A 20,835-nucleotide genomic window follows, 5' to 3' on the forward strand; every position below is an offset into this window, starting at 1 on the left:
CTTCTAAGTGGCTAGACTTTTAAGTGTTAATTAACATAATTAGCAAAAGTATTTTACAATAACGTATTTTTTCCTACAGAAAAGACTTTTTTATACTTCATGTATGAAAAGATGCATCCTGTAAGCAAACACCTCAGATTGTTACAACGGACGGTTTTAACTGGTGAACTGTCTTCTTATCTGAGCAGAAGTAGGTAAAGCATTCATCAATCCAAAGCCTGCTTTAAGCATCAGACTGGTTTACTAAGCATTGCTGAAATGAAACTGGTATCCATTGAGCTTCTTTCCTACAATTGACAGTGATAACTTAGCTAGTTACACAACCTGGCAGTACCACTCAGTGTCAGTGGTATATAGCTTACCTATTAGTGCACAATGCCCAAAAGAATGGTATATATGGAAAAGTAACTGAGTCATGGAAACCATTAATACTTAACACAGAGAATGCTGAAAAATTACAAGTTAAAAAATAACAAAAACAAATTACTTGTGACTCAATATAAAAATAAATAACTCATTACAACAAAAAGACTTCTTGCCATTGTGCAGATCTGCTGAACCTAATAAATGGCATATGCTATTAGGAAGGCCTTCAATTTATATTTCATAATCTGGGATTCGTCACTCACAATTTTTCAATTCAGATGGAAGTATATTGAAAACGAAAACTGTAAAATAGTGCACATCCTTTCTGTACGAGTGTTAAAGAAGTGTTATCCAAGTGAAATTTCTTTTTCTGTCTAGTGTTCGCTGTCTGTTCAGTTCCTTTAGAATGAGTCCACATTATTAACCACAAATCCCATGAAGGAGTACCTGGTATATGTAAAAGGATGGTAGAATTAGAATTTAAAGAAGCTTGAACAATGGGCAATGGCTTGCTTAAAATTCTTGAACTGACACTGCAGATTCTTCTTAAGATCCTTTTTTTGTATGAGAACATTCTTTGTGAACACACAGAGTTGTCCTTAACACGAACGCTGCGGCTGACGCTTATAAGCATTTCCGCGATCAGCACGCCAGTGCGGTTGATGCTTATAAGCGTTTCCACAGACAACAAGCCAGTGCAGCTGATGATTATAAGCGTTTCCGCGATCAACAAACCAGTGTGGGTAATGCTTATAAGTAGCACGTTCACTAGCTGACTACTCAGTATAGTTGGTTTGGCTGTGCACTTGTGTTAGTACAAGCAACCAACAAAATATCATGTTATGTTTTCCTGTCTGCAGTTGTGTGTTTTCGTCTTTAGTCGTCTGTGTTGTGCATTGTTTGCAGAAACATACCATAGTGATGAAAGTTTGGAAGCAGAACTGTCGAATATGTTTCGCGACAGTTCGGAATTGGACGATACGGACGACGATGATGAGGAAATCGCTGACGATAAAGAACCCGTGCTCGCAGAAGTAAGCAAATCAGGTGCGACTTGGCATGAAGAACCACATGGGATGCAGTATCACCCATTTACAAAAGCAGAATGTTTGCAGATAAATCCTGCTGGCAATACGCCAATGGGTTTCTTTAGGCTACTGGTTACAAATGACATACTGTAGCTCGTACTTGATGAAACTAACGGTAACGCACACAATATATTTGCGAGCGAAAATACAAAAGAGGGCTCTAAGATTAGTAATTGGAAACATGTAAGCATAGGAGAAATACTAGTCTTCCAGGGTATTTCATTACATATGGGTAATGTCAAATATGCCCGATTGCAAGACTACTGGAAGAAACACCCGCTGTTCAAAAATAGAGGAATAGCGATGAGTACGGGCATTTTGCAAAAAATCCATAGTCAGGAGACCCAAAACCAGATGATCGACTATATAAGGTACACCCTATATTGAATCATTTTAACAATAGAATGTGTCAGGTGATGACTCAGTGATTCATTGCAGGGGACAATTGTCATTTAGACAGTATAAAAAGAACAAAAGGAATAAATATGGCATCAAATTGTACATGCTAAATAATCCAGACGGTTTCGTAAATAAATGCGCTGTGTACACTGGGATGCGTGGTGATATGGTGGGAAAAGAGCATGCTGGACGAGAAGCTGCATGTTGGCCATCACATTTACATGGACAAGTTTTACGACAGCTTTGCTTTAGCTAAAGCCCTCTTGAATGCAAAAACACATTGCACCGGGACACTAAGGATAAATAGGAGAAATACTCCTAAAGATGCAGTATGCGTAAAACTTGTGAAAGGAGACGCTCTTGCACAATATTCGGACGGCGTAATGATTGGCAAATGGAAGGACAGACAAGAAGTCTCCTATATTTCCACAGAATAGCCACTGCCCTTTACCAAATATAATAGTTGTAAGTCTCGGACCGATGGGCAGGACCAGATGTTGTCGTAACTAAGAAACTATTCTTCCATGTAGTTGACATCCTAATGTTCAATTCATATTACCTATTTGATAAATACTCAGGGCATAAAATAATGTCATAGTATTATAGAATACAAATAATAAGGGGAGTACTTCCACCAATGGACGTTACGAAAGGTGTGGGTAACAAATATCGCAAAGATACACACATTGTGTAAAAGTGGGATGCAATTGAAGGGAAGAAGCAAATCAGCAAATAATGAGGAAGTGATGTACAACGTGTGCGGAACGGGGCAAGCGTACGGATACACCATACGTGTGCATAATGTGTCCAAACAAACCTGCATTCTGTTTGAAATGCTGCACAATTACACATCCGTAATGTAATGGGATGTTGTATCTTCAGAGGAAGATCTGTTTATATTTGATTTGTAAAGTGTTTGTATTTGTTTTATTTGATAGCCAAGTAAAATTTCATTGCATTGATTGCTCAGAACATTAGGTTTCTGTACAATATGTGGACTTATTTAAGGTTTGCTATAAAAACATCACCTCTACACCTTGCAAACTTATTTGTTATATGGGATTGGGTTTCCATAGCACCACACTGCAGATGAGTCCTGTTTCTTTTTCTCCATTTGATAAATCTTTTGGTGTTTTCAGACTAATTCTTTTTCAATGGAGAGGATTTATCGCTTGTTTGAATTGCATTTTCTTTCCAATTTGCAATAAAATCAATAAATCAGAGGCGATGTTAGAATTGTTTGCAATAAATGTGTATGATACTTATAAGCATCAGGTAGCATGCAGCATTTATCACGATTGGCATGCAGCTAAAATGTACTTGTATTTTTATATCCAGCACCACCTGTTGCGCAGACGTTATATTCGCTGTCAATACTACGTATGTGCACAACATGAACTTCGCAGGTTTCGCAAAGGTATGTTTTCAGCTCTCAGCTCATGTGTGCTTATAAGCGTCCACCTAGAGTGTTAGCGGCCTGCACTGGTGAGTGCAACAAATGTGTTAAACACGATACGGTACGAGATATATAGTGAAAGCAAACAAGCTTTGCATTTTAGCATCAGTAACAAAAGACATTATTATTATTATTATAAAATGGATAGCAGCTCTTGGTTTCTGCACAAGATTCTAAATGTTATACATACAGAAAAGTTTTTCATTTAAAAGTTTTGACTTCACTGATTATTTGGGCATATTTATATCAAAATTTAACTTTGACAACAATTCTGTTTCAAGCTGTATACACCACTTTGCATTATATTCCACATCTCTGACAATGACACTTGGGTCATTTGCAAGTGGCTTAGGTTTTTGTATCATATGTCATGTTTACTGGTAGATCACTGTATATGGTTACTAATGGACATAATGTAGTGCACTACTGGATTGTATTTGCACTATACACGCACTTGAAAACCATGTGTGCCACTACATATGTACTGGCTATTTAGTGAAGTATGATGTGAAGCTTGAGGCTTGTGACAAGTGCTTGAAAAAGGCAGACAGTCGAAATTAACAGCACAGACAATAATAGGTTACAGCCTGCTTGGACCACGATTTCATTCTTAGATCACTGATACATATCAAGAAAAGCAGTAGATCTACAAGAGGTTCATGTCTCCCCCCCTGCCAACCCCAGGCCACTACGGCATAGCACATCAAACACATTCAAACATGTCCACTGTTTGTTGATACTTTGACAGAGCTTTATGCTTCTTGTTTGTTGGATGCAGGCTGAGCTTTTACCCACTTCCTTAAAACTCCAACATATGTAAAACACATGCACATGGTCAATGCTTTTGATAAATAAAAGAAGATACTAGAATGAGATTTTCACTCTGCAGCGGAGTGTGCGCTGAGATATTTATTGTCTGTAACTTGCTATTTTACCTTGCAACTACCTCAAACACACAGGAAGAAATTGCTTTTCCTAGAGCTAAACCACATCTGTCAACAGATTATGTGCACAGAGATGTGCTATTGTGCCCTGATTCACTACCACCTGAAAAAAAAACTTTCAAGTCACTGGCAATGAGGAAATTGAGCTGTAGTTGTCTAAATGATCTCTTCCTTCATACGCAAAAAAATGGTTCAAATGGCTCTGAGCACTATGGGACTCAACTGCTGAGGTCATTAGTCCCCTAGAACTTAGAACTAGTTAAACCTAACTAACCTAAGGACATTACAAACATCCATGCCCGAGGCAGGATTCGAACCTGCGACCGTAGCGGTCTTGCGGTTCCAGACTGCAGCGCCTTTAACCGCACGGCCACTTCGGCCGGCTTCATACGCATAAACTGATTTTATTAATGAGTAATTTAAAATGGCCACATTTGAAAGACATTGTATAGGACACTGATTACCAGTATAGCACTAATGTATGCTGTGTATATTTCTTTATACACTGAAGAGCCAAAGAAACTGGTAAACCTGCCTAATATCATGTAGGGCCCCCGTAAGCACACAGAAGTGCTGCAACATGACATGGCATGGACTCGACTAATAATATGAAGTAGTGCTGGAGGGAACTGACATCATGAATCCTGCAGGGCTGTCCATAAATCCATAAGAGTACCAGGGAGTGGAGATCTCTTCTAAACAGCACATTGCAAGGCAGACCAGATATGCTCAATAATGTTCACATCTGGTGAGTTTGGTGGCCAGCGAAAGTGTTTAAACTCAGAAGAGTGTTCGTGGAGCCACTCTGTAGCAATTCTGGATGTGTGGGGTGTCACACTGTCCTGTTGGAATTGCCTAAGTCTGTTGGAAGGCACAATGGATATGATCAAACAGGATGCTTACATACATGTCACTTGTCAAGAGTCAAATATAGATGTATCTGAGGTCCCATATCACTCCAACTGCACACGCCCTACACCATTACGAGCATCCACCAGCTTGAACAGTCCCCTGCTGACATGCAGGGTCCATGGATTCATGAGGTTGTCTCCATACCCGTTCACGCCCATTCACACGATACAATTTGAAACGAGACTCGTCTGACCAGGCAACATGTTTCCAGTCATCAACAGCCCAATGTTCGTGTTGACAGGCCCTGGTGAGGCACAAATTTTTGTGTCATGCAATCATCAGGGGTACACAAGTAGGCCTTTGGCTCCAAAATCCCATATTGGTGATGTTTCATTGAATGGTTCGCACACTGACACTTGTCAACAGCCCAGCATTGAAATCTGCAGCAATTTGCAGAAGGGTTACACTCCTGTCATACTGAACAATTCTCTTCAATCATCGTTGTTCCCATTCTTCCAGGATCTTTTACTGGCCAAAGCGATGTTGGAGATTTGATGTTTTACGGGGTTCCTGATATCTCTGGTATACTGGTGAAATGGTAGTACGGGAAAATCCCCACTTCATCGTTACCTTGGCAATGCTGAGTCTCATCGCTCGTGTGCCAACTACAACACAAAGTTCAAACTCACTTAATGTTGATAACCTGCCACTGTAGCAGCAGTGACCTATCTAACAACTGTGCCAGACACTTGTTATCTTATATAGGCGTTACCAATCGCAGCGCCATATTCTGCCTGCTTACATATCTCTGTATTTGAATATGAATGCCTATACCAGAATGAGATTTTTCACTCTGCAGCGGAGTGTGCGCTGATATGAAACTTCCTGGCAGATTAAAACTGTGTGTGGGACCGAGACTTGAACTCGGGGCCTTTGCCTTTTGCGGGCAAGTGTGGAATTGAAGCTGTGAGGACGAGACGCGAGTCGTGCTTGGGTAGCTCAGTCTATAGAACACTTGCCCATAAAGGGCAAAGGTCCCAAGTTCGAGTCTCGGTCCAGTACATAGTTTTAGTCTTCCATGAAGTTTCATGCCTTTACCAGTTTCTTTGGCGCTTCAGTGTAGCAATGCAAGCCTTGCCTCTTCAGAGATTTAATAATCAATTTAATTTCTTCCTTTTCTTGTTTCCTGTTGCTGTAAAATCATTGTTGCAAAGCAACAGAAGTTATATGTCCAGCATACCTGCACAAACCAATTTATAATTACCTTGTCAGTTATTGACAGGAAACGGTTATTAAATATTCTGCAAAACATTGATGGATCACTAAAAGTTTCATTCTCCCACAAAAGAGAAGTAATATGCTAAACACCCTAATAAGTTTTGCAGAATTGGCCATAAATTTTTAATTTTGTTCTGAGAGCTCCCTCTTCTCTCGGTGTAATGCAATGTTTTAATCTGTTTGACAACATTCTTCAGCAATTTGAAATATTAGATGATGTGAAATTCTGTAACTGGCCTCTGAGTGTTTTTCAAAGTATTTCCTCCAATATATTTTCTTTCAGACTGGAAATGAATCAACTAGTAACACACTAAAAGAAAAGGGATAGATTATTATTTCAAAGGCATTTATGGCTTGTTGCAGTCTCTCTGAAGAAACAATGTTGAAAAACTGTTACATGGTAGTGTTCTGAGACCTATCAAGGATAAAATAAAATTCTGAATATTTTTTCAAAAAGTCTTTATTTTTATAAAAAGTCAATATCCCAAACAGTACATAATATAAATCATATTCTCATCATCCACAAACTCACAAAGATCATAGAAAAAATTGTACATAAACAACAGTTTGAAAGAACGTAAAAATATTCCTCAAAAAGTTTTTTTCCATCAGGTTTAGCAGATAATACTAAATCATGTACTTGACGTAACTTTCACAGCAGCATCTTCTAAACTAGATGCCAGCTGTATTGGAAGACCTGACTCTCTCAGTATTTTCTTTGCCTCTTCAACATTTGTTCCTGCAACAAAAAAATGTCAGTGTAATTTCTGAAGGTATATTTTGAAATTATAGGAAGAGTGATGACTGTTCCAATGTCTCCAGTCAAAAAGCTTTCAGTACCAAGAACATTGAACTATAACAGGTCTTGTACATGTGTCCTGGTAAAGTGTAACAACATTCCAAGTTCGTAACAGTATTTACTCTACAAAAGTGTGCAATAATAATGATGTGTAAACTTAATGCAGACCACTTTGCAGAAGTCTCTTCAGTGACCTAGATAATCTTACACTTGCATGACAATATACATATTCCCTGATGGTATTTGTGGCTAATAATTAAAGTAAATTTAGGATAAATGCTGTAATTCACAACCACAGTAATAGGTGCAAAACTAATTTCCACATGGACTATGCAACTAGTTTTTAGTTTATAAAGGAGTTTTATACTCTGGTGCAATATCTATAACAGGTTATTGTTGGACATCAGGCAGGAAATTGAAAAATCTTCAAACATTCAAAAACAAAGTAGAAGATAACCTCACAGCCATTCCTAAAATTGAACAGTGTATTTGGACTCTGAGATGATAAACTGCAAAAGAGCTCAGGAGTAGGGTGAAGCAAATGGTAATAACATTAAACAGTAACTGTGACAACATTCTAATCAAAGAGTAATTTCTGAGTTGGATCTAAAAAAAGGAGCAAGGTCACATGCGATGTTTACATTTCCCAATTATGGCAAGTATTGGGAATCCAATGGAAATTCAATACCAAACCACACCATAAGAATTGCCAAACACTGTGGTATTGTAGAGGTACTCGTAAATATGGAGTTAAATGTGTACAGCAGGGAGATATAAAACTAGTGCTGCACATGACTAGGCATGCAATAAGAAATCTGTGAATAGGGTTCATCACACAAAAACTGGGTCTGGACTACAAAGATATAGAATAAGCAACATATCATTTAAACGGAGACAACACTTCACACATTGCTACTACACAAATTTCATGGATAGAAGGCAAGTCAGTGCTTAAGCTGTATTTGTCCCTCTTCCTTCAATTGTAGAGCCATTAGTTTCACACGACTTAATGTGGACAAAAGAAAAATGAAATTATTTGGTTTTTAGATAACCAATGAATATGTATTATTCCATTAATTTCCCTGAATATGTCAGCCTTTAAGTCTTTCTTTTAGCCAATAAACCTGTTAGATTAATAACTGTGACCTTTCACTGACCTACTGCGAGAACATTAATTGTATTTTTATAACAATGTACTGTTACTAGTCCATTATTTTGAGTCAAATTGTGTTTTTGTATGTTTGTTTATATAAAAACGTATACAAGTTGGGTAACATATTAATACTTCTTGTTGATTAATTAACTTTGAGAGCATGCAAAAATATTTTATGTAGAATCATTTTACAGTCTATATTGATTGTATGTTCTCTAAGTCTGCTTCAGAATCTCCATTTTTCCAGAAACGCTCACATAAATTCCTGAAACACCTTGATAACACTCTTGTATTGCCCAAATCAGTCATTTACAGGTCTAACTGCAAACCGCTGAATTTGATGTCCCGCATTATCGGCACAACTGGATGAACATAAAAAAAACACACACACACACACACACACACACACACACACGCACGCACGCACGCACATCTCAAAAACTTATCACATAAGGCTCTCACACATAGAATGTTTCACACAGATACCACACTTTTGCACAATTTTCTAAACAAATCATATGCATTATAATTTACCTAAGATATGCAATACTATTTTCCGGCATGATCACACTAGTTTCCATAAAGAAATGTCACAAAGTTCAAGTAATTTTTTAACTGCTTCAAGATAGAAAGCCCTCTTTGGTTGTTTGTTTAGTTTTTGTCAACTGGTCACTGAACAAAGCATGAAATGGAAGGTTCCTGAGAGGCTCTTAAATGCAGATTTTTTTCTCATCCATGACTGACAGTCCCTCATGTGGAATGAACAACTTTCCTCTCAGTCTGAGATATGAAAGCCTCTGGGTAGAGCCTGGATATTTCATTACATGGTGGTCATCTTTTCAGCAAGCTAAAGGTACACCTGGACTGATGGTGGTGTGTTGATATATGAGCACAAACAGCAGTTCTCCATAATATACAGGAGTTAGTCCACTGCCAGACACAGAACCACTTAGAAATATAGATACCATTTCTATCTTGCAGCTAAAAAGTTAAAAATGGTTTCTTTTTCAATTAAGTTCCAGTAAGTAGAAAAAATTACATGAATGTACTATTCATTTCATGTCACCATATTAGCACATAACAGTCATCTATGAATTCATTGTCATACCACATCAAGATTCATTTCTGAAAATGATATAAAGCTACTCACAGTCATTTCCTGTAACCTGATTATGCCAACACTCCAAGTGAAGTTGGCTGTGATCAAAGAAACCAGTTCACAAATGCAGTTACTACAATGTTATTTATTTACTGTGACAACTGAAAGTTTTGGCCACAGCTGTATTTAAAGCTCCCCTGCTTATTGTGAAATATTATATTTTGCTTTCTATTTTGAACTACATTGTAAACATTTAGGTACATCTCTTTTCTTATTTACATTGCCTGACAAAAGAAGTGAAGCACCTAGAGGGGGATGAGGAAATGAAATGAAACTTCATGGGTCAAGAGGATGTGTGGTGTTACAGTGATTACAAAATCAAGTCAAATTTACAAAGATCTCTGTAATATGAGCCCACTTATCAGTATGATGATGTGCCCCCTTTTACCTGAATGCTTCCACTGATTCAGTTGGGAAGAGTATCATAAAGCTATGGTATCCTCTCCCGAGGCAAGCTGGCCCACAACTGTTTTAACTGATTCTCAATATCTTGGATATTGGCACTGAGACAGAGTTGAAGCTCGAACTGGTCTCACACACCTTCCACCAGGAAAGATCTGGGGATCTTGTTGGCCATGAGAGTACGTCAACATCATGCAGACAGTTCATAGAGACATATGCTGTACGTGAGGATGCATTGCCTCTTGAAACAGGACACCATATACTTTTGCATGAGGAGTAACACATTAGGACATGGGATGTACTGTTATGCTATCAGAGTTTCCTCATTCACCACCAACTGTGACCTTGTGTCATACCCGATTGTTTCCCAAACCATTACACCAGAAGTAACATCCATGTGTGTTTCCAAAACATTGGAAGAATGAGCCCTCTTCCTAGGCCACTGCCATACTCATGGATGATGTATCTGAGGTAGTGCAAAACTGTGTATCATCTCTGAACACAAAGTGATGCCATTCATCAACAGTCCATGCTTCCTGGTCACAGTGCCACTCCAAATGCAGTAGTCTACACATGGGACAGTAATTCCCTAGTCTGACTGCTGATAGCCTCTAGGCCTAACTGCCTGATCAAAGTTTAACATTATTTAAATAGCAAATGACCTCATTTTATTTCCAGATTTAACAACCCCACTTCACACATTGTTTCATTCACCATTTCGCACGATATTTACAAGGCAACCCTTAGTTTTATCAAGTGCAATGATTGTAGGCACCTTAAATAATTATACCCATGCAATGGAACCATCCTACAGCCCATGGTGTAATTTACTCAACATTTTCACTTGTCAAGCCCTCAAGCTGTTTTCCACAGATACCTCTATAGTCACCTCATGTACGTTTTTTGACTTCCCATGTCTATATCGCACATTTACCTCCCATTTTTCCTCTTTCTCTTCCAGTGTATACCCATAGTTTACCTCCCATATTCCCCCACAGCATTTATTACTTAAATTTATCACTCCCTGACATTTACATTCCTCACCCCCCCCCCCCCCCCTATAGTGGCATCCAATTACAAATTTAACCCTGCTCCATCTGTTTTAAATCTGATAATGTAATCAGCCAGGACAATGTAGCTGTGCAAGTGTGTGTGCATTCTATAGCTCTGAAGGATTCATCCAAAACTTAGCAACATCCTCAGTCTTGTTTATGTGCCTACTGATGAGTTAGTGCCTCTGTTATTTAGTATGTTTTTACCTTTACTACTCCCATTATTTATAAAATGTAAAGGGGGGCAACAAAATCTGCAATTTGTGGAACTTTTCTGATAGTGCTTCACATCTTCGTTGTCAATGAAAAGTTTCTCTTCATTCTGATTATGAATAATCTACCTGCCTTCATGCATACTAGACCAACTTATTCTTTTGTTATGCTAAAAGAAAAAAAAAGTTGAAAATATTATGAAATGATGCATTACTTTGTTTTTCTTTGGCCTTATCTATCTTCATTCTTTTAGATGACAACAGCAATGCCACTTTTCCTTCATTTTGCAGTTCTTTGTGTTTAATTTCACTAATTTCATCACTTACCTTCTAGACGCACAACCAAGGGAATACTCAGTTTGATGTTTCGTGATGCATTTACTATACCATTAGCAATTGTTGCACAGTTTACAATCCCACCAAACACGTTGACTAATATGGCTTTCACATTAGGATCTGCAATGAGATAGAAGGATATATATTATTTATGTACATATGCATAGATGTTTTTATTTCTCTTACATTTTAGTTGCTGTCTTAAATGAGTCTACACAGTGTTTTACACTCAAGCAAGTAGTGAATAGCTGAACACTTCTTGTGTACACAGATTCCTTTCATTCAAGTTCATGATACAAGAGACAAAAAACATGGGGAAGATCAATTTTCACTTACAGAAGTACAGTTCTCTTCAAATTCTTTCACCTGTTACAACTAAAACTGAGTCTTTGCAACGACAATTATTTTGCACTCTTAATTTTCCATATTACTTAGAAAGATGCACTGAAATTATTTGTTGGAATGTTAATTGATGAGCCTTTTCGAAACTATGCATACCATTTGTTATTAAGTAGGGGTCACCATCAATTCTATTTTGTTGGCATAAAAGTTAACATTTTGGACAGCCCCATTACTGACATTTAAAGCTAGTGTTAGAATTTCTGGCATAGCACTGACATACATTTGAAGCGCATCTGTACAAAAATGCACAAGTGTATAGCAGTGCTTCCATCTGCCTTGACTGCAGAGGTTCCATCCTTTTTTTAAGTTGGTTGATTACAGTCGAGTTGTTTAGTTTTCATTGGAAATTCATGATTCAACTGTGGATAATTATTTTCCTATTCCAGGCCTCAATTTTTTTTCCATGAAACCCCCAGACTACATTCTTAAGTAAAATTAGAAGAAATGTATTTTAGCTCGGCATTACATACTGTCTGGCTAATGTGAATGTGAGAACATTCCTATAATTTTTTCAAGATATTTAAGTTCTACATGCAGTAATCCTTAAGATTTATTAGGCAGTATATGTGATTGGTCTTCCCAGAGCTGGTTTTAGGCCTAAGTGACACAAACCACTGCTTGCCGCGCAGAGTTGAGAGGGACGCCACAGGCACCATAACCGTAAGATTTCTGTACAGGACATATCACAATTAGTAAATTAGTAGCAGACACAGGAGGTATCAAGCTGAGATTGATGTCTGAGTGTTCATGTGCACTGGGGAAGGGGCTAAATGATAAGTCACTTATGCGGAAAACTACTATCTAACTGGTTTTGGTCGGCCAAGTGCATTCTGTAAATTAAAACTCTCGTCCCAGTTGATTAGGTTGCCTACTAATCATGGTCTTAATTTCTGCTAGGAGAAATACAGTCTTGCATAGAGTGAGGAAAACTGTTTTGACCAGATGCACTTCATGATTTTCACAAATTGTAAGGATAAACTTCCCACCTATAAAAGGAAAGCTCTAGACTTAATAACCTCTCTATATGACAAGCTATCTCAGTGTTACTGACTAAGGGGTCCATTTCAGGGGCTACAACAAGAAACTGATTCTCTTCCACTTCTTTATAATAGCAAAAAGTTACATACCTAAAAAATAATTGTATAAAGTCATACCTGAGGCAAGAGCTTGTATGACCTGGTGAGAGGAGAATAAACAGCAATAACGGAAAGAAATGGACCAACATTGATAGAGGACTATAATTATGATATTCTCCTGTAACTTTGCAAGTCACTGCCAAAATTCAGCTCCCATTTAACGTATTTGGCGAATGACTAGAAAACTCAGAATGAGTCAGGAAAAAAATAGGATATCACTCACCTCACAGAGACAAAGGAACTGTTAAAGAAAACAGACGGAACAGAATTTGCCCCCATGCCTTTGTACCTAGCCAGTTCTGTTGCTTGGAGTACATCCCATTCCTTATGTTACAGATCACAGTTTCATCAAGATTAGAGAAATATTCATCACATACCAGACTACCCTCAAGTACATAATGCATGTCAGCTGACAACTATCACCAATTCAGTCAGTGATTGTTTTACAACTAACCTGATGTCAGGATTTTGAAGGCCTCATATACTTGTTCTTCTCTCACACCGCCTCCAACATCAAGAAAATTTGCAGGTTCTCCTCCATGCAGTTTAATTATATCCATTGTGGCCATTGCAAGTCCTGCTCCATTAACTGAGAAATTATTTAAAATTAACATTAAAAACATGACCCATAGAAACATCAGTAATGAAGTATCACAATTCTTAAACAACAATCATAAAGTACAATAAACAAAAATCCATACACTGAGAATAAAGCTGCTGTGAGATGGACAGATGACACGTTTTCTATTTTAAATTTTCATTTTCAGAGTCAATAAACATTTTGATCTTCAACATAAATAACCTGTCGTTTGTTGGAATACACAGTGTCCCAGTTTCTATGTAATCTCCAATAAATGGTTTAGCATGATGTTCAGCCCCCCCCCTCCCCCTTTCAATTTTAAAATTATTGTACAACCATTATCTGCATGTAAGTCAGTAACATAATCATTACTGTCAGTAGTAGCAGTAACATTGCTGCAATTTCTACTTAAAATTAGTGCTTCTATTTTCAGTGCCCCTGTATCAGCATCCCGACGTCCTACACCATGGGCGTTTGCCACCATACTTCTGTTCAGTATTGTTTTGCACACATAACTAGTTACTGCCATCTTTATTTGTTCTTCATCAGCTGGCTAATCTACCCTAACTTGGGTTTCTGAGTGAACTAACTTTCCCCTCCTCACCTTAACTTTTCTAAGGGAGTGAACTTTTGACACTTCTAGTCTGATCTTTAGTAATCAAAAGGTGACTATCAATTAACTTGAAGAGAACCTAAACTGCAACTTAGTGAGGATTAGGGGAACAAACCACAGTAGATCACAACATCCAACTGAGTTGTTCATGCTGTGTAGCTGTTAGTACCCATAAGCTAACAATGTAGTTGGCTTCCTTTATGGGGAACAAAAATGGACAGATTGCTTACTGATATACATTGCAGATCATGCGATGAGTCACAGTTTGATATCCTCTTGACCAAATGGATTACAAGTGACACAAAGACGAAGCTGATTGTTAAACAACAATATTGACTGGTGACAAGGAATCTGCTTTTAATAAACTGCCACTCAACCACGAGAGTGATGACAATATTATCTGTATTGCTCATAGTTCCACATTAGGTAACCTCAAGCCTATGGCTCATGTCATATGGGGATGGCTGTCAGCCCTCTCCAAATAGATACTCAGCACAGTAAGCAGACCATCTGCTCAGAACTAAGGAAAGGGCACTATGGACCTGTTTCTCAATGCACAACACCACAGAGTCAACAGCACTCAAGGGTATTTCTCCTGGCTACAAATGAGAATACCATTTTGTAATCCCAATTATGCTCTAGCCTCACATTCACATGCTAGTACACAAGACACAGAGGGGGTTATCGAGGATGAAGATGTTGGCTAGGTGTCTTGTATTATGGCCATGCATTGATGTTAACATCAAATACGTGGTCCATGACTGCCAAAAGTGTGCAAACCCGGTCGGATCTAGTGTCCACGGCCCACTCCTGATCCGCCATGAGACCACATGTACATCAATTTTGCAGGCCCATCTAAGATGTCTATGCCATCACTTGTTGTGGATGCTATCTCTCTAATTTCCCACATGTTAGGTGGTGGTCATGAATGACCTTAGCAGCTGCAAAGCAGGCCCTAGTGCCTCTATTCACCACTGAGGCACCACTACACATTGCTGTAACTAACAGGGGCTTACATGTGCTCTGTTGTTTTTGCCAAAGAAGTGGCATAACACATCTTACCACCATTTCTTTTCATCCTGTATCAAATTCAAATGCAGAGTGGCTGACCAGGACATTCCAGACCCAAATGAACAAAATTCAACAACAGCCACTTCAGTGGAAGCTCCGACATGCTTCCTCTGTTCATATAGATCCACCCCAGTACATCGCTGTTTCCCAATGAAGATTCTGCACAGGCACATTAACCATACCTTTATCAGTCTCCTGTACCTGACTCAGCGAGCCCTGTTCTCACAGCCACCCTGAATGGGCTCTCTAATATGGGTTCTCACATATGGCTATACACCAGGTTGGACTCTAGAGGGACGCTGCTGGTCACAGCCATGCACTGTATGGGGGCTTATGGTGTACGTAGATGTAGATTTAGGTGTAGTTGTAGATAAGAGAAGCTCTCAATGTTAGAGTTAGTGCCCAAATATTAGCACCTCATGCTACACTGGCATAGCTCTGACTACAGTAACTAAATTATGTTACACTCCCAATGTGAATTCGTCAGGGCCCAAGTAACTATCCAACAGCACTAACCATTGCCAGCTACGCTTCCCAGCCAGGCCAGGTCATGATCGCTGCCTGCCAGACTTCCACACAGTACCCACCAAAGCTCCTAATTTCTGCCATCACTGACACAAATGTTACAATCTCCACCCATCTCAACCCCCCCCCCTCCTCTCCCCCTTTGACCAGACCATCATAACAATGGACTACGGAGAAGATACAGAGATTCAACCACAGGCACCATTTGAAGAAAATCTGTGCCACAAGAACAAGTGCCCAAGGCCTTGCTCACACCATTAGCTATGAGCTACCTACTGGTAGACATGCTCGCCTACCCTCCCCTCGTAAATTGCTGTTCCTAGTTCCACCTCCGGTACTAGCGGCCCCACAAACCAATATAAGTGAGGGGATCTAATATTTCATCACTCCTGATATGTGAAGACAGTTCGGAGAGTAGTGACAATATTATTCCTGGGCTCATAGTTCCACATTTATAAGCTCTATGCCTACGGGTCAGTAAACTCACCAGTAAACTCACACTCGAAAGCAAATAACTGGTATAACAGATGAACCAAACAGTCCTTATTTCATTACTGGAGCCATAGTTAAGCTGCCTCAAATACAGAAATAAAGCTATTACCTCACATTATAGACCTGAACTTTGATTTGTAACCCTGTGGAGTGTGGCTTTCATTCATCGATTCTGGTTTGGGCTCACATTACTTGCAGTTGTAATGTTTGCTCTGTACCAACTTTATTGCTTTCAACTTAGTATTGATCTTACATTCAACAAGCTATATGGTATGCAGCTGTTACAAGATTAGCTAGAGCCAGGTCACAACACTTCAATGCTGGCATCTTATTAGGGTGTGAAAAGGTTATGTTGATACCATGATCTAAGATTCTGAATTACTCAGGTCCTGCCTCAGACTGTAATTAGCATAGGTGTGCTGTGGTTTAGAGCTGTTCACACGTCTTTTAAAACTCCCAAGGCCATGGCAGGTTAGTGTAAAATGAACAGGATTGCTCAGAGGCCCTGCTGACTCGTGAGTTCCTGAGATGTCAATATTCCAGCCTTGGCGAAAACTTATAGGGAGAGTTGGACTGAAAGAACTTAGCCAATGGCTTCATGCCATAGGGCATGCCCATCTATTTCTTTGCTTACGCCTTGCAACACAAAATTTGGCTAGCTAGACAGTAACACATACCTTTAAAATTCCTCTGCTTCTACCACTTTTCATTTGGGAACAGTGAACAGCAGAACTCTAGAACCTGATGACAGGTTAACAGAGTTGAAAGAGGAATTAAAGAACATAAAACCAGACATAAAAGAGAGATAGAAATGTGGTGAAGAAATTAACAACAAACTGGATTAAAATCAGGATGTGTTTTACTACGGAGGAACAGATAATGAAGCGAAGGCTTTATTATCAACAAAGAATGGAAAATGCAGAATGGACTGCAACAATATCATCTACACATTCTTTCAGAAGGAAACAGACATTGGAACTGCCAAGGACTAATTGAACTGAAAATGAAAATGACAACTTTTTATCACATAATTAAGAGATGATGTGACGGTGTTAAACCACTTTCAAATTGCAAGTGAAAGTAGACTCATAAGATGCATAGTAAAATTAGATAAAAAGCTAGAAAGAAATGTACTAATCAGGCAAGTAGTCAGGATTGCAAATTTAAAATTTATCAAAGCACAGAGAGAACTACCACATTAAGTTAAGCAAAAATTCGACGTTTTTGAAAATGAAGGTCACACAGGTAATTATTTAACAAAAATGCCTATTCAAACAGTGAAAGACTTAGTAGGGATGAAGAACATGAAAGAAAAAGTATCAAACGGAATAAGGTAGCTATCAAACAGATGAGAAAAGTTTCAAGCATACAATAACATGACGATAAGAGCATATGTTGAATTAAACAAAACTCTTAATAAATGTCTTACATAGGACATGACAAGGTGCAATGAAAACTCAACTGAAAATCATACAACTGAAAAATAAAAAATAAAGTAAAATAAAGAGTATGAAGAAAACAAAACAGAAGCCAATGTTGGTTCAATTAAGGTGGCAAACAGCACAGCAACTAACAACAGAGAAAATGTTGCACAAGCATTCCAAAACTTTTTTAAATGTTAGTATGCAAGGGTGGTTTGAAAAGTTCTTGGAATCACCATGAGAGGTAAGCACTAGCGCAAAGAGTTGTTCACGTGATATTGATTGGACTGTTGCCTGTAAACATGCACCATGTCAGTGCTGTTGGAAGAGAGTTGTAGTGGTGACATGGCTCTGTTGTTGTTCCTGCATAGTGATTTGAAAAAAGGAGATTCAAGCAGCGATTAAGTACTTTGTAAAGAAAGGTATGAAGACAAAGGACATTCATGCCGATTTCCAGAATACACTGGGGGACTCTGCTCCTTCATATTCAACTGTTGCCAAGTGGACAAATGAATTTAAATTTGGTCACGAGAGCTTAGATGATGATCTGCGCAGTGGTCAGCCAAGATGTGTCCCTACAACAGAAATCATTGCAACAGCGCAAAAAATGGTCATGGAGGATCGGCGATTGAAAGTGCGTGAAATTGCTCACACATGGCAGATGTCATCTGAAAAGGTATATCACTTTTTAACTCAAGAACTATAAATGAAAAAATTACCTGCAATATGGGTGCCGCAACTCTTGACGCTGGATCAAATACGCATGCTGCCGGCATGGCAAAATTACACAAACTAAGGTATGAATTGTTGCCACAACCACCTTATTCACCTGATATGGCTCCGTCAGACTTCCATTTCTTCCCAAAGCTGAAAATTTTTCTCGATGAACGAAGATTCACTTCAAATGAAGAATTGATAGCCAGAGTTGACAACTATTTTGCAGGCCTGGAGGAAACGCATTTTTGAGATGGGATCAAGGCACTGGACAATCGTTGGACCAAATGCATTAATCTACAAGGCAACTACATTGAAAAATTTTAAAAAAAGTTTCAGTGATGTAAGTATTTTTTTTCTATTCCGTTCCAAGAACTTTTCAAACCACACGCATAGTTCACAAGATGAATCAGAAACACAAATAGTTAATAATGAAATTGACATCATTCTGTAAGTATTGGCAGATGAGGTGTACAAGCTCTTCAAGGTGTGTGAAAAAGATAAATCCCTGAAGGTGACTGAATCAAAATGATTAGTTAGCAGAAAATTTATCAAAAAGAAACTAACAAAGTTTTTACAGTATTTTTATAAAAGAAGACAATTTCTGTAAACTGTAATAATGCTATAATTTTTCTACTTCACAAGAAATGGGACAGATAATATCTAAAAAGAACTATATACATATAAGCCTCTGAACTGTAACGTTCATGATATTAACTAAAATTATCATGAACCATTAAATAATTATACGTCAAACAAGTGAAGGAACAAGCTGTCTTTAGAGGTTAATATAGCACAGACAGCCATTTGCATGTCGTTATCTAAATTACTCAAGAGAACAATGAGTATGGAAAGGCCCTTTGGGTTCCATTTATTTTGAGGAACTTTTTGACTCAGTATTACCAGTTTTGATTTATTGTAGTGAGTTGTAGTCTTATAATGTGAAAACCATTCAGAAACTGGAAGTTCCTGAGTACACAATGGAGAGATACATGTTGGCAGTTTTGAGGTAAGTAAGAAAAGAAATGAATCAGGAAACAGACTGGCATGAGAGACTTGTGGAGTACCATAATGATAATGAAATTGAGATGGTCGAAACATGCTGTTAGATAAATGAATGTCAGACGGGTCATAGAAGTTATTCCTTTGATTTCCAGACATAAGAAAAGCGCAGGGCAATAACCTGATGGAAAATGGGTAAATAGAGGGCACTAAAAACTTGCAAAAGTTCCATAGATGTGTATAACAGAAGACTGTATGGTATGGAAAATTCTAGAAGTAGGCCTTTTGTCCAGCAGTGGCTGTCAAATAGTTGATGATGCTGCTGCTGTCGATGACGACCTGTGTACCCAGTAGGCTCATCAAAATTTCAGTTCTGACCACTGAATGTAATTATTTACATGCAGTTAAACAACGCAGGATGTGAATAGTATAGATACATGTTTTATTACCTGGTATTAGTTCACCACAATACAGTGATTCCTATGACAGTGTCCTAACAAAGCCTTGCAATTATTATTTGCCAGTCTTTTATCTAATCCTCCACCTAACATACAGGAATGTTGCCTCTAAAAAGTAAACTACTCTCACAAATGTGATTGCTAGGCTGAATAAATGTCCAAAGGACACTCTTGCAATCAAAACTCAACAGAAACTACAATGACAAAACATTCATGGTACAGCTTTTACTTCCAAACCTCTTGCAAACCAGGCAAATGCAACGAATAGGCTTTTGTCGTGCACAAAGAGATTACCCATACTATCAATCAATACATGCATGCAATATTGTCCCTGGATTATACTTTTCCACTGTTCCCTGTAATAGTAGATGATAATATACTGAGAATACCTGATGTAGCATGCAATCCAGATTGTCTTCTTTCGTATGCAAAGAAAGGTGCAGGTTTTAATGGTTTCAGCAGTCATATTGTGATTTTAGTGGGCCTCTATACTGACAATGAAAGGAAATATAAGGCCTGTGTAATCACTTTAGGCAACCATTTTCACTTAATGTTGCAGATGGAGGCCTTGTTTCCTGGAGAAAATTGCAAGTTCCCAGACCATGACGCCCCTACTCATGATGAGGAAGCTGACCAACTAATATATCTTCCCTCAATTCCACAACTACCATATGTGCATATTATTAATCCATTGTATGGGAGAAGGAAAAAGAAACAGTCAATGACCTGCTATCCTATTTTAGCACCTTTCAAGGAATTTAAACAAATCCTCTGTGAGAAATATAAGATTCGTCCAACCATTCCCAGGTTCAAGTCCCAGTCCAGTACACAGTTTTAATCTGCCAGGAAATTTCAAGAATCAGTGTTGGTTGCAGTGATCCAAAGCAGAGACTCATTTACACTTTGTTAGTTTTAAAAATAGGAA

At 38.4% G+C, this 20,835-nt stretch overlaps 1 protein-coding gene across 3 annotated transcripts in view; it reads right to left on the bottom strand.

The window, feature by feature from the left end:
* Positions 1 to 6,825: 6,825 nt before the first annotated feature.
* The window catches only part of LOC126248723 (succinate--CoA ligase [GDP-forming] subunit beta, mitochondrial), a 93,709-nt gene continuing 79,699 nt past the window's right edge, over positions 6,826 to 20,835 (bottom strand). For all 3 annotated transcript variants that reach the window (XM_049950030.1, XM_049950033.1, XM_049950031.1), the window contains exons 8-10: positions 13,489 to 13,623; positions 11,488 to 11,616; positions 6,826 to 7,122 (exon numbers count right to left, since the gene is read on the bottom strand). In XM_049950030.1, the coding sequence (XP_049805987.1) occupies positions 7,016 to 7,122; positions 11,488 to 11,616; positions 13,489 to 13,623 (371 nt within the window). In that variant the 3' untranslated portion in view covers positions 6,826 to 7,015. The remainder of the gene's footprint in view (positions 7,123 to 11,487; positions 11,617 to 13,488; positions 13,624 to 20,835) is intronic.

This window comes from Schistocerca nitens, chromosome 3 (assembly GCF_023898315.1).
Source record: "Schistocerca nitens isolate TAMUIC-IGC-003100 chromosome 3, iqSchNite1.1, whole genome shotgun sequence".
Classification (NCBI taxonomy): Eukaryota; Metazoa; Arthropoda; class Insecta; order Orthoptera; family Acrididae; genus Schistocerca; species Schistocerca nitens.